At 43.8% G+C, this 13688-nt stretch overlaps 1 protein-coding gene across 8 annotated transcripts in view; it reads right to left on the bottom strand.

The window, feature by feature from the left end:
• The window catches only part of LOC127006615 (nitric oxide synthase-like protein), a 173529-nt gene that overhangs the window by 66438 nt on the left and 93403 nt on the right, over positions 1 to 13688 (bottom strand). For all 8 annotated transcript variants that reach the window (XM_050876720.1, XM_050876717.1, XM_050876722.1 and 5 more), the window contains one exon: positions 1845 to 1940. In XM_050876720.1, the coding sequence (XP_050732677.1) occupies positions 1845 to 1934 (90 nt within the window). In that variant the 5' untranslated portion in view covers positions 1935 to 1940. The remainder of the gene's footprint in view (positions 1 to 1844; positions 1941 to 13688) is intronic.

The following is a 13688-nucleotide window of genomic DNA, read 5'->3' as shown; positions in this document are numbered from 1 at the left end:
AGAGAGAGAGAGAGAGAGAGAGAGAGAGGAATCACCCGAAATGAGAAAATTAATGAAAGCTGAGAAAAAAAAAAAAATCTGTGATGCTATGATGTACTGGCGTATGTGTGTATGTGCGTGTGCGCGTCACGATTATGTTAACTATCTCGTACGAGTATAAACAACGAGGCCAGGTGAGTGGTTAGTAGTTGTGTTGGTGTGTGCGTATGCATGTGCGTGTGTATGCATTGAGAATGGGGACCAGTGTTACGTGTTTAGTACCGAGACTGTTAAGGAGTAACTAAGAAGATTATTATTGGTTGGTTGTTGACGTCAGATGTCGGAAGGAGAGGCGAGCAGGTTCTTCTCTACCGCGATGAGACGGCAGTCAACGTTCAGCCCAAGAGCCGCTCTGACGTCCCCGGCAAAAATGTGGACGTACACAATAAAGCGCATCGGGACGAGAGATTATCAATGGCAACTACAGATGCTGAATATAATATGTGAATAAGAACAAAATAGAAGAAATCTCCAATAGAGAGAAAAAAAAAAACTCTCTTTACTTCAAATATGCAAAAAGAGAAAATGAAGTATATTGCACAAAAGAACACGAAAAAAAGTAGAGAACAAGTAAGCGTTCTACAGAGCTAAAAGAATAATATTAAAAACGAAAAGAAAAAGCACCTCAAAAGTGATTTAATATTCCATTTTCCGCGATGTGATGTTATGATGACGTCACCGGTAGAGCTGTCATGTCATTGGCCGGCGGGGGAGGAGGGGGCGTGACGTCACCATGAAAGGCGTGATTTGATTGGCTGCTGAAGTGTGTGAGTCACGGAGGCAAATAAGCTTCTGAGGGTGACGAGGAAGTGAAAAAAAAAAAAAAAAAAGAATTGATGCCGTAAAAAGACTGATTAAAGAGAGAGAGAGAGAGAGAGAGAGAGAGAGAGAGAGAGAGAGAGAGAGAGAGAGAGAGAGAGAGAGAGGAATACTATTGGAGGAACGTGCTCGCTTTAAAACTATGCTAATCGAAACAAGTCTCTCTCTCTCTCTCTCTCTCTCTCTCTCACCCACCCCAGACCAGAAATGAACCAACGTCGTGTGTGTGTGTGTGTGTGTGTGAGAGAGAGAGAGAGAGAGAGAGAGAGAGAGAGAGAGAGAGAGAGAGAGAGAGGAATGAATGTCGCGAACTCGCTATTCTAATCTCTCTCTCTCTCTCTCTCTCTCTCTCTCTCTCTCTCTCTCTCTCTCTCTAATTTAACTTTTACTTGCACTTTTCATTCACTACTACAACCACTACCACAACCAACACTACTACTACTACTACTACTACCCCCTCGCCTTCACCTCCACTCACACCTTTCACCTGCAACACCTTTCTTGTGCACCTGTCTTGGAGTTGCTTACGGTCTGTCTCCCAAAGTCAGGATTAAAAAAGTTTACCCTGGTTTTGGAGCATAAATTTCGGGGGCTTTCCGTTTTCATAACCTCGCGAGCTCTGTGATTGGTGGATCGATCTTTGACGTCACGCTTGCAGACAGATAGATAGATAGAAAGATAGAGGCATATACTTTCTCACACACAAACACATAGGGTCATTCTTAATCATTTCACCGCCCAAGCACACGCATTCGACAAGACTTTCGTAGGATCTCTGGCTATTTCCATGGATACCTTATGGCCCTGGTGGTAGTTTGACTCTTCTTCTGTACCATGAACCTAAAAGAACACTCACTAGAGCCCGACTGGTCTCCTTTTCGGCCTCTGTAGACAGTTGAGGTGAGAGGCGGACGTGTCTGAGAATACCCACCATAGACTTCATTGCACAGGCACACAAACAAACACACACACACATAGGTACTTACGGTGTGGGAGCGAGTGTGGAGGTTATCATACACCTCATTGCCGGAGGAGACATTGTGGAGGCGCTGGGGTTTGTGGTTCGCCTCCCTCATCCTCCCCTGCAAAAAGAGAACTCCACATTAATGAGGAACAAACAGACGAGGTAAGGTTGAGGGTAAAAATGGGACGGGGGTAAGTTAGGTGAGGATATGCTGTTGAATGTGGTGTGGCAGCGTGGTTTCAGAAAGAGTAGATTATGCTTAACTTATTGTTTCATATACGCTGTTGAGGAGATAAAAGGAAAAAAAATATGGTGGTGATGGTGGATGTAGCATGGTTTTAGAAAGAGTAGATCATGCTTTACTAGCTCTTCCATAAGTGATGTGAGGAAGATGGGAAACGGCAAAAAATGGGGGAAGAAATGGAGGATTGAATAAAGAAATTGGATATGAAAAAATACTGGCGGTTGAGTAGCACCATGGTTTAAGAAAGAGCAGATTTAGCTCTTACTATTTATTTCTTGCATATGTACTGTGAGGAGGATGGGAAACAGCAAAAAAATGGGGAAAAAATGGAGGTTTGAATAAAGAAATTGGATATGAAAAAAATACTGGCGGTTGAGTAGCAGCATGGTTTAAGAAAGAGAAAATTTAGCTTTACTATTTATTTCTTCCATATGTACCGTTGTGGAAACTAAGAAAAAGAAACTGTAGAAAATGGGAAAAATGGAGAACTAAGTGAAGAAAATGAATGTGAAAATAGAAAAGAGTGGATGTGTAAATGGTTTCAGAAAGAGTAGATTATGCTTTACTAGTTTTCCATATGCGTGGTTTTGGAAAATAAAAAAAGGCAGTATAAGAAAGTAAAAATGGAGAATTGGATGAAGATGAATGTAAAAAAAAAAGTGGTGGTGGAGGATGCTGTGAGAGACAAAAGGAGATGAGAGATGAATGAAGAAGATAAAGTGAGGGAGGAAAATCAAGAAAAAAATGAAAAAAAGAAAAAGAACGGTGGACATGTGGAAAAAGGGTGAGGAAAGTGAAGAGTGGCAAAGATGGTGAAGGTGGAGGAGGAGAGTCGGTGCAGAGGCGAAAGAAGAAGGCGGAAAAGAGGAGATTTGAAGGAACAAAGGGAAAGAGGTGAAATGGAAGATGCAATAAGAGGAAGAAATTGATAGAATTGTGGGAGGAAACGAGGTCAAGAAAGAGAGAACACGTGAAGGAAAGAGGAGGAGACGAATGGGAAGAGAAGAGAAAGAAGAATAACAAGAGCAAGATACGAGAACAGGATAACAAATATAATAACAATGAAAAAGATAGAAGGTGGAGGAGACAATAGAACAAAAAGAATAACAAGGAGACACAAAAACAAAAAGAATAACAAAGAAAGCAACGGAAAATACAATGAAAACAAATCTAATGCAGTAAAAAAACATCTCGAACAAAAAAAAGCATGTATTAATATTTTCACTTTTTTTTTCCTCTTTCCTCTTCCCCCCAAGGACTCATGACCCTTAAACAATCCTCCTCCTCTTCCTCCTCCTCCTCCTCCATCACCTGTGTCCTCCAATTCGTAAAGTCTTCCTGTGAGCTTAACTTTTTCCTTCCGAGAGTAATTTCATTCATTTGTCTTCCCATCTATTCTCTCTCTCTCTCTCTCTCTCTCTCTCTCTCTCTCTCTCTCTCTCTCTCTCTCTCTCTCAGTTAAGAAATTAGAAAATATGTAAAGTAAATTAAAACAGGCACACACACTATCACACACCCACCCACCCACCCACTCACACACACACACACACACACACACACACACACATGGACGGTTTGTGAACTTCTCTACTCTGTGAAGAAGACTTTTATGGGAAAAGTAAGGGGAACACCGAGAGGAGAAAGAGGAAGGGAGGGAGGGAGGAAGAGATGGAGGAGGAGGGGGAGGGAAGAATGTGGAGGACAGCGATAGATGAGAGGAGGAATCGAAGGAGGTAGAGACGAGAGGAGGGAGAGAAGTTAAAAATGAGGAAAGGAGGGAAGAAATAAAAGGAACAGGTGGTGAGGAAGACGGAAAAGGAGAGGAAATAGAAAGAGAGGAAGGAGAAGGAAGAATTATGAAGTAGAAGAGGGATAGGATGGGGTAAACAGAACGCAGAGAGAAAGGAATATAGAGGAAGAATAAAAGAAGAAAAAGAGGAAAGTAGAAGCCTGGAAGTAAGGGAAAGAAAGAAGAGATAAAGAAAATTTGAGGAGAGGAAATAAAAGAAAGACATCAATGAAAAAAAAAAAAAAATAGGCAGAGAGAACTGAGTCAAGGAAATAGATATACATTACATACATAAAGGAAAGGAGAAAATGAAGGGAAAGAAAAAGTAGAAAAGGAAGGGAGAAAGAAAATACGGAAGGGAAGGGAGAAGGAAGGAAAGAGGATGAGGATAAGATGAAAGAAAATTGGGAAAAAAAAGGAAAGAAAGGATAGACGAGGGAAAGGAAGAAATGAAAGGTGGAGAAGGAGATAAAAGGATAGGAAGGGAAAAGGAAAGAAAGTGGGGACGAGAGAAGAAGGATAAGAAAAGGGGAAGAAGAAAAGGAAGGGGATGATAAATGGAAAGAAAGACAGAGGGAAGAAGGGAGAGTATGGGAGGAAAAAAGGAGGGAAGGAGGAAAGAAAAAAAAGATGAGAAGGATAGAAGAGAAAATGGAGAAATAAAAGAATGAAGTAGAGAAAATATTATAAAAAGTAGCTTAAAATAGGGACTTAGGGGAGACGAACAGTACCATGCCAACTTCAATACGCTTCTTCCTCCTCCCCTCCCTTCTCTCATTCAGTCCCTTCCCCTTCTTTCCCTCCACTTCCTCATTCCCTTCTCTCACTTCCTTCTCTCCCTTCCCCTTCTTCACCCTCTTCCCTCTCCTTCTCTCCGTATCCCCTTTTCCTCCCTCTCCTCCTCTCCCTTCCCTCGTCTCCTCTCCATTCTCTACCCTTCCTTCCTCTTCTCTTCCTTACCATTCTCTACCGGTCTTTTCTCCCTTCTCCCCTATTCCCTCTTCCTCCTCCTTCTTCCCCCGCGTTCCCCTCCTCTTCCTCCTCTACCTTCCTCTTCCTTTTCCTTCCTTCCGCCAATTTTCTCCAAGATGGGTCGGCGCCGCAGACTCCATCACGGGTGAGAATATTAACGTCGCCCATCGCTGTTTAGAAGTCAATCACATGCCTTACCGGTGACGAGGTTCGGGACAGGTGTGCGAGGCCAAGTGTGGGGCTGACAGGTAAGGGTGGGGGTGGGTGGGGGGGAAGGGGGGAGTGAGGGTGGAATGGAAGTGGGTGGAAAAGGTGAAGAGGGTGGTTTGAGATAGGAAAAGAGAAGGTAATAGAAATGGGAGACGGAGTGGATGGGAAAGGTGAGGAGGGTGGTTTGAGATAGGAAAAGAGAAGGTAATAGAAATGGGAGAGGGAGTGGATGGGAAAGGTGAAAGGAATGGGAAGGAATGGGACAAGCGAAAGAAATAGGAAGGAATGGGAAAGGAGAAAGATATAGGAAGGAGAGGGAGAGGAGAAATAAATAAAGGACGGTATGGGAAAGGAGAAAGAAGGAATAAGGGATGGGAAAAGGAAAGAAATGGAAAGGAATGAAAAAGGAGAAAGAATAGGAAGGAATGAGAAGGAATAAAAATGGGAAGGAATGATAAAGGAGAAAAAATGGGAAGGGACAGGAAAGGAGAAAATGGGAATAAATGGGAAAGAAAGAAATGAGAACGGATGGAAATGTTTGAAATGTAAGAGGATAGACTAAGGGAAAGCAAGGTAAAGACAGGTAAGGGAAGGTACGTGTACTTCGGGTGTAGACTGAGACAAGTAAATGAAAGGCGTGGGGAATAAGGGAAAGGAAAGGGGAAGAGAAGGAAAAGTAAAGCAGGGAAGGATAGGGAAGGAAAAGGAAGAAGACGGAACAGAAGGGAAGGGAATGAAAGGGACGGGAAATAAAGGGAAGGGAAATTAGAAGGGAAAGAAAGAAAAGGAAGAAAAGGAAAAGAAAGGGACGAGAAACATGAAAACATGGAAATGCAGGCAACAGAAAGCCTATTGGCTCATCACGAGGTTGCCCGCTCTGGTGATTTTATCTGCTCGACAGCCACTTAGTGCCCGCAGAGCAGATGAAAGCACCTCGATAGTCAGTGTACTCCCGTCGCAATGAAATGACGGTCGATTCGATTTTTGAAGGAGTTGATGGTATTCGCATTTACTACTTCTGAGGGAAGATTGTTCCAGTGGCTGATGACTCTGTTGAGAAGAAACTCCTGCCGATGTCTGTGCTACATCGATTCGATTGAATGGGTAAGCCGTTATTTCTAGTTCTTGAGTTTGTTTGCAATTCAGAAAACTTTGAGTGATCGACGTTGTTGAACTTTTTCAGGTACTTGAAGACTTGAATCATATCCGCTCGCAGGCGCCTTTTCTCCAGTGTAAAGAGATTACGTCGCTTGAGTCTTTCCTCGTATGGTTGAGCCCTCAAGGTTGGAATCATTTTCGTGGCTCGTCGTTGAACTCTTTCCAGTAATTCGATGTCCTTTCTGTAGTCAGGAGACCAGAACTGCACCGCATACTCGAGATGCGGTCTTACCATCAATGGAATTGTACAAGGATAGCATTACATCTGGCGTTTTACATTCGAAGTTCCTCGCTATGAACCCGAGCACAGTGTTGGCTTTGTTGTATGCTTTCTTCAGTGCTTCACGTGTTTCAGGTCACTGCTGATAGTGACTCCAAGGTCCGGTTCCTCCTGCACCGCCTACAGAGGTTTTCCGTGCATGATGTAGGTGTGGTTACTATTTCTGGACCCAATGTGCATGACTTTGCACTTGTCAACACTGAAGGACATTTGCCACTTTCCAAACCATTCGATGATTAAGGTCCTTTTAGATGATTTCGCAGTCGGTCTTTGTGAGGGCCTTTCCACCTACCTTGGTGTCGTCAGCAAATTTCGATACGGAGGATTTCAGTCCTGTTTCTAGGTCGTTGACATCTTTTATTATATGATAAAGAGGATGGGTCCCAGCACCGACCCCTGATGCACTCCACTCGTAACTGGACGTCACTCGGAGGCCTGTCCGTCGAGTAGCACTCGCTGTATTCTGTCGGTTAGCCAATCTCTGATCCACGCGATCAGATTAGCTCCAATACACGCAGATTTTAGTCTCTTAAGGATGCGCTCGTGTGGTACTCTGTCGAAGGCTTTCTGGAAGTCCAGGTATATTACATCACTGGGAACGTGATCGTTCCCAGTTCTTATATATACCTTGAAAGAAGGAAAAGAAAACTGAAGAGATGGAAAGGGACGGGCCGAGGAGGAAAGATATGGGAAGGAAAGGGAGGGGAAGGGAGGGAAGGCAAGGGAAGGTTGTATGGAAAGAAATGAAGGTAAAATATGTAAAGTGCCTTGTGTCCGGATGAGAGAGAGAGAGAGAGAGAGAGAGAGAGAGAGAGAGAGAGAGAGAGAGAGAGAGAGAGAGAGAGAGAGAGAGAGAGAGAGAGAGAGTAGAGGAGAGGAGAGGTGATGAGAGTCTAGGAGAGAGAGAGAGAGAGAGAGAGAGAGAGAGAGAGAGAGAGAGAGAGAGAGAGAGAGAGAGAGAGAGAGAGAGAGAGAGAGAGAGAAATCTGGGTCATGTTAGTGCGTCAAAAGAGAAGACTTGAGGTAGGAGTGTGTGTGTGTGTGTGTGTGTGTGTGTGTGTGTGTGTGTGTGTGTGTGTGTGTGTGTGTGTGTGTGTGTAATTCACCTCTTGGTTTGCTGCGGGTCTCTCTCGAGACAGCCTGCCGTTCCCCTACGGAAGGAACTCAGAGCTCAGTGACCGATTTTTGGGGAGGACTGAGACCACTCACACACAACACACCGCGACAACGAGGTCACAGCTTCTCGCCTTACATCGCGTACCAACTCACTGCTAGGTGAACAGGGGCTACACGTGAAGGAAGATAAACCCAACTTATCTTCACCCGGTCGGGGAATCGAACCTCGGTCCTTCTGGTTGTGAGGCAGACGCACTAACCACTAAGCTACCGTGTGTGTGTGTGTGTGTGTGTGTGTGTGTGTGTGTGTGTGTGTGTGTGTGTGTGTGTGTGTGTGTGTGTGTGTGTGTGTGGATCTATGGATTGTGTCACTTATTGGATCGGATGGAAAACTTTTCTCCTCCTCCTCCTCCTCTTCCACCTCCTCCTCCACGTTGTCCTCTATTTCCAAAGTCCTTCCATAATCACTTACCTTTTGGAGGAGATGTCCTCCAAGTAAGGGGGAGGGTGTTAAGCCTCGATCTATTTCCTCTTCTGTCTCGCGGAGGGAGAGATGGGAGGAGGAGGAGGGGAACGTGTGTCTTTGTCAGCCCACCCTCTGTATGGAGCAAGTTTTTCATTTCCTGGTATTAGCGGCAGGTCAACCTGGGCGTCCCATTGTTATATTTCGTTATCTCCCCCTTTCCTTCCTCCTGCTTCTTCTTCTTTCCTTCTTTCCTTCTTATCCCTACTTTCTTCCTCTTCCTCCTCCACTTCCTGTTACTACTCTTCTTCTTCCTCTTCCTTCTTTTACTCCTCCTCCTCCTCCTCCTCCTCCAAATAAGGTACACTGTTCTTCTTCGATCTATTACTCCCATCTCCTCCTCCTCCTGTTACTACTCTTCCTCCTCCTCCGTCACTTTCTGTTACTACTCTTCCTCTTCCTTCCTTCCTCCTCCTCCTTCACTTTCTGTTACTACTCTTCTTCCTCTTCCTTCTATTACTCCAACTCTTCTTCCTCCTCCTCCTCCTCTTCCTGTTACTACTCTTCTTCTTCCTCTTCCTCCTCCACTTCCTGTTACTACTCTTCTTCCTCTTCCTCCTCCACTTCCTGTTACTACTCTTCTTCTTCCTCTTCCTTCTTTTACTCCTACTCTTCTTCCTCCTCCTCCTCCTCTTCCTGTTACTACTCTTCTTCTTCCTCTTCCTTCTAATACTCCTACTCTTCTTCCTCCTCCTCCTTCACTTTCTGTTACTACTCTTCTTCCTCTTCCTTCTATTACTCCAACTCTTCTTCCTCCTCCTCCTCCACTTTCTGTTGCTACTCTTCTTCTTCCTCTTCCTTCTAATACTCCTACTCTTCTTCCTCCTCCTCCTCAACTTTGTTACTACTCTTCTTCTTCCTTTTCCTTCTATTACTCCTACTCTTCTTCCTCCTCCTCCTTCACTTTATGTTACTACTCTTCTTCCTCTTCCTTCTCTTACTCCTACTCTTCCTCCTCCTCCTCCTCCTCCTGCCAGTCTTTCTAACAGACGGATTACCTCTTCCCCAGTAAGTGGTTGTAAATGAAAGCGATATAGATATAGATAGATAAACAGATAGATAGATAGATGGAGGCAGAGAGGGAGAGGTGGGTGGTATCTTCAAAATCACAAACTAGTAACAGCATTCGAAAAAGTAAAAACAAACGGAAATATCATAAAGCAAAAATATAAAACAAGAAAAAAATCTATTAAACTAAAAAAAAATTGAACACACGTGGAGTTTCAACACACACACACACACACACACACACACACACACACACACACACACACACACACACACACACACACACACACACACACACACACTCTCGCAGCCACACCCACAGCCACCCCTCCGCTCCCACTCCCCCACCCCCACCCAACCACACCAACGTTTTTTGATGTTGCCAGAGAAAAGACCTTTTGAGATGTGTTGTTGAGTGTTTGCTTGCGTGTGAGAATGAGCTGAGGCCGGAAAGTGAGAGGGGAGAGAGAGGGAGGAGGAGGAGGAGGAGGAGGAGGAGGGGGAGGGAGAGAGGGAGAGTGGGAGGGAGAGACGGGAGGAGATAAGGAGATATTTTGTAGAAGGGGTATAAAAGGTTATGAGGAACGAGAAAAAAGTGAGACAAAGAGGAATGAAAACTGGGAGAGAGAGAGAGAGAGAGAGAGAGAGAGAGAGAGAGAGAGAGAGAGAGAGAGAGAGAGAGAGAGAGAGAGAGAGAGAGAGAGAGAGAGAGAGAGAGAGAGAGAGAGAGAGAGAGAGAGAGAGAGAGAGAATGGTATGAAGAGAGGAGGATGGTAAAGTGGAACTAAAATATTAGTAGTAGTAGTAGTAGTAGTAGTAGTAGTAGTAGTAGTAGTAATAGCAGTAGTTGTAGAAGGAGAGGTGGAGGGAGAGCGGAGAAGGGCGAGAGAGAAAAGGGAGAGAAGTTGCAGAAAGACTAAATAAGGGAAGGAAGAATAGGGGAGAGGAGAGAGGAGGTGAGGGGGAGAGGAGGAGTGTGAGAGAGAAAGGTAGGAGAAGGGAGAGAGGAGAGAAAAAAGCTACAGAAGGACGCGATAAGGGAAGAAAGAACAGGGGAGGGGGGAGAGGAAATAAAGGGACGAGGAGAGAGTGAGAGGGAACGAGAGGGGATGAAGAAGAGGAAGAGGAGGCACAGATAGAAGAGATAAAAGACGGAAGGATAAAGGGAGAGGAGAAAGGAGGTGGGGAAAGGGGGGGGAGGAGTGAGAGTGAGAAGAAGAGGGGAGAAGCGAGAAAGAAGGGAGAGAAGAAAAGATGCAAAACGACAGTATGAGAGAGGAAAATATAGAGGAGAAAAGAGAGAGAAGACATAGCGGACAGAGATGTGTAAGAGAGGAAGGTGGGAGAAGAGAAGAGGAGAGAAAAGAATTTACAGAAGACATAGCGGACAGAGATGTGAAAGAGAGGAAGGTGGGAGAAGAGAAGAGAAGGGAGAGAAAAGAATTTACAGAAGACACAGCGGACAGAGATGTGAAAGAGAGGAAGGTGGGAGAAGAGAAGAGAAGGGAGAGAAAAGAATTTACAGAAGACACAGCGGACAGAGATGTGAAAGAGAGGAAGGTGGGAGAAGAGAAGAGAAGGGAGAGAAAAGAATTTACAGAAGACACAGCGGACAAAGATGAGAGAGAGGAAGGTGGGAGAAGAGAAGAGAAGGGAGAGAAAAGAATTTACAGAAGACATAGCGGACAAAGATGAGAAAGGGAGGAAAGTGGGAGAAGAGAAGAGATGGGAGAGAAAAGAAGTTACAGAAATAAAAGATAAAGGATGGAAGGATAGATGGGAGGAAAGAGAAGAGACGAGTGGGAGAGGAGTGCAGGCGTGAGAGGAGAAAGTGAGAGAGAAGGGTGAGGAGGAGAGGGGAGAAGGGAGACTGCTTGCACTGATGGATGGGGTGAGGAAGAGGGGCTGAATATAAAACAGAAGGGAGAGAGGATGAGTGGGAGGGAAAAAAAAATCCTCCATCATACTTCCTCTCTCTCTCTCTCTCTCAGATTATCTTAATTCTAACTGGACAAATCAAACTTCCTGAGCTGAAATGGGAAACACAGACCAATATTTAGATGTGTGTGTGTGTGTGTGTGTGTGTGTGTGTGTGTGTGTGTGTGTGTGTGTGTGTGTGTGTGTCGCTTCCCAATCTGCAATTCACATTTATTGAGTGAAATTAATCGGGCGAGATAAAAGTTAAAGAGAGAGAGAGAGAGAGAGAGAGAGAGAGAGAGAGAGAGAGAGAGAGAGAGAGAGAGAGAGAGAGAGAGAGAGAGAGAGAGAGAGAGAGAGAGAGAGAGAGAGAGAGAGAGAGAGAGAGAGAGAGAGAGAGAGAGAGAGAGAGAGAGAGAGAGAGAGAGAGAGATTCTAAGGTAAACACTTCATCCTGTCATATTCTGATGTGATAACTGGAGCGCATGAACAGACAGGCACGAATACGATAAACAAAACGACCAAAACAAATAATAGTAAAATAAAATCACTTGTTATATTTCTCCCTCTACGTAAAACTTTGAACTCATATTTTTGTTTCTAAGGAATAAAAAAAAAAATGGAAAACAATATACATGAACAAACACGCAAGAAACTATCAGTATTTAATGTTTGTGATAGATTATTCGCTTTCTGTTATATTATCTTACGTAGGAAATAAAAGACGAGACAATGGGAAGGAAGGAAAGAGAGAAGGAAGGAAGAAAGGAAGGAAGGAAGAGCAAAAAAATGAAAGGAAGAAAAGGAAAAAGAATAAGAGGAAGAAAGTAAACAAAAAAAAAGAGAAAGGAAACATGAAAGGAAACGAGAAGGAGGAAGAGAAAGAAGGAAGAGAAGAAGAGGAGGAGGAAGGAAGGGTAGAAGGAAGGCACACAAATTACACACCTATGGCAATAAACATTAATTAAAAAAAAAAACATTAATAGGCCCACACCCTGACGCCATAAATAATCAGGTAAAAACGAGGTCACCTTCCTTACCTTCTCATTAACGGAGGGTAGATGATGGTGACGATAAGGAGGAGGAAAATAGGGGAGAAAGAAAAGGAGGAAGAGGAGGAGAAGGAGGGCACTGGTAAGCCACGACCCTACATTACCTCAAAGAACGTAGCCGAAATAATATGTATCGCTCGACACTTTGGATTCTTATTTATTTTGAAGATACCATTAAGAGGAAAAGCATAGAGGAAGAGAGGAGAAGAAGGAGAAGAAAGCGCAAAAAAATGAAAGAAGAAAAGGAGAAAGATGGAATTGAAAAAAAGAATAAAAGGAAGAAAGGAAACGGAAAAGAAGAGAAAGGAAACAAGAAAGGAAACGAGAAGAAGGAAGAGAAGAAGAGAAGGAGGAAGGAAGGAAGGGTGGAGGATGAAAAAATGGAAAACGACAGTATGAGAGAGGAAAAAAAGTAGACAGGAGATAGATGACATAAGGGAAGGTGGGAGAAGAGAAGAGAAAGCGGGGGAGAAGTGAACAAAACACGAACTGGATTGGTAGGATAAGAGAGGATAAATAGGGGACAGGTAGGATAAGAGAAGCAGAGATGGGAAATGAAAAAAAGAAAGTGGAAATCCTAAACAATTAAAAACACAGAATAAAAACAAGGAGAAATACATCGGAAAGGAAGAGGAAGAAGAGGAGGAGAAGGACGACACTGATAAGCCACGATGAACACCTACATAACCTCAAACTACGAAACCGATATGTATTATTTCGGGTTCGTTGTTTGAGGTTATGTAGGTGGTGTTGGTCGTGGCTTACCAGCATAATATGTATCGTTTACCAGCATAATATGTATCGCTCGCCACTTTGGATTCTTATTTAATTTTAAGACACCATTATGAGGAAAAGCATAGAGGAAGAGAGGAGAAGAAGAAGAAAGCGCAAAAAGAAAAAATCAAAGAAGGAAGAAAAGGAGAAAGATGGAATTGAAAAAAGAATAAAATGAAGTAAACCCCTCCTCGTCCTCCTTTTCCTTTCCTTCCACTCCCCTCAATAAGCACAGGAGCGTAAGTGGAGGCACTCTTGGTTCTCCTTTAGTCTGCCCTCAAAGCACAGGCTGGTTTTCTGTATTGCCGTCAAAGTCATTCATTCAGGAGGACACCATTCATTCACCATCATCCTATTAGTGTTTATCAGATTATAACCAAATTTTAATCATCACCATCATCCTGTTAGTTTTTATCGGATTATTACCAAATTTTAATCAGTTCTACAAATTCGCCTAAAGATGTTTGCATATGAATTTGGCGACACTATGCTGATTGATTCTTTAGAGGTTTTGCTGACAAACAGACAAACTGACAAACAAACAGACAGGTGGACAAGGCCGAAAACATTATCGCACTCCTCGAAAGTGGGCGATAACAAGTGGAGATTTGCTATAAGTGGAGGAGGAGGAAGAGGAAGATGAGTAGTAGGAGGAGGAGGAGGAGGAGGCGAATGTTAAGAAAACGACAGTAACGAGGAGGAAGAGGGAATAAAGGACGATGATGAGAGGTAGAAGGAGAATAACTGAAGAAGAAAGACACCGTGACGTAGGAACAGAAGGAGGAGAAGGAGGAAGAGGAGGAGGAGGAGGAGGAGAGTAAGA

This window comes from Eriocheir sinensis, chromosome 33 (assembly GCF_024679095.1).
Source record: "Eriocheir sinensis breed Jianghai 21 chromosome 33, ASM2467909v1, whole genome shotgun sequence".
In the NCBI taxonomy this organism is placed as follows: Eukaryota; Metazoa; Arthropoda; class Malacostraca; order Decapoda; family Varunidae; genus Eriocheir; species Eriocheir sinensis.
Note: the sequence above shows the minus strand (reverse complement) of the source record. Positions and strands in the feature narration are given on the sequence as shown.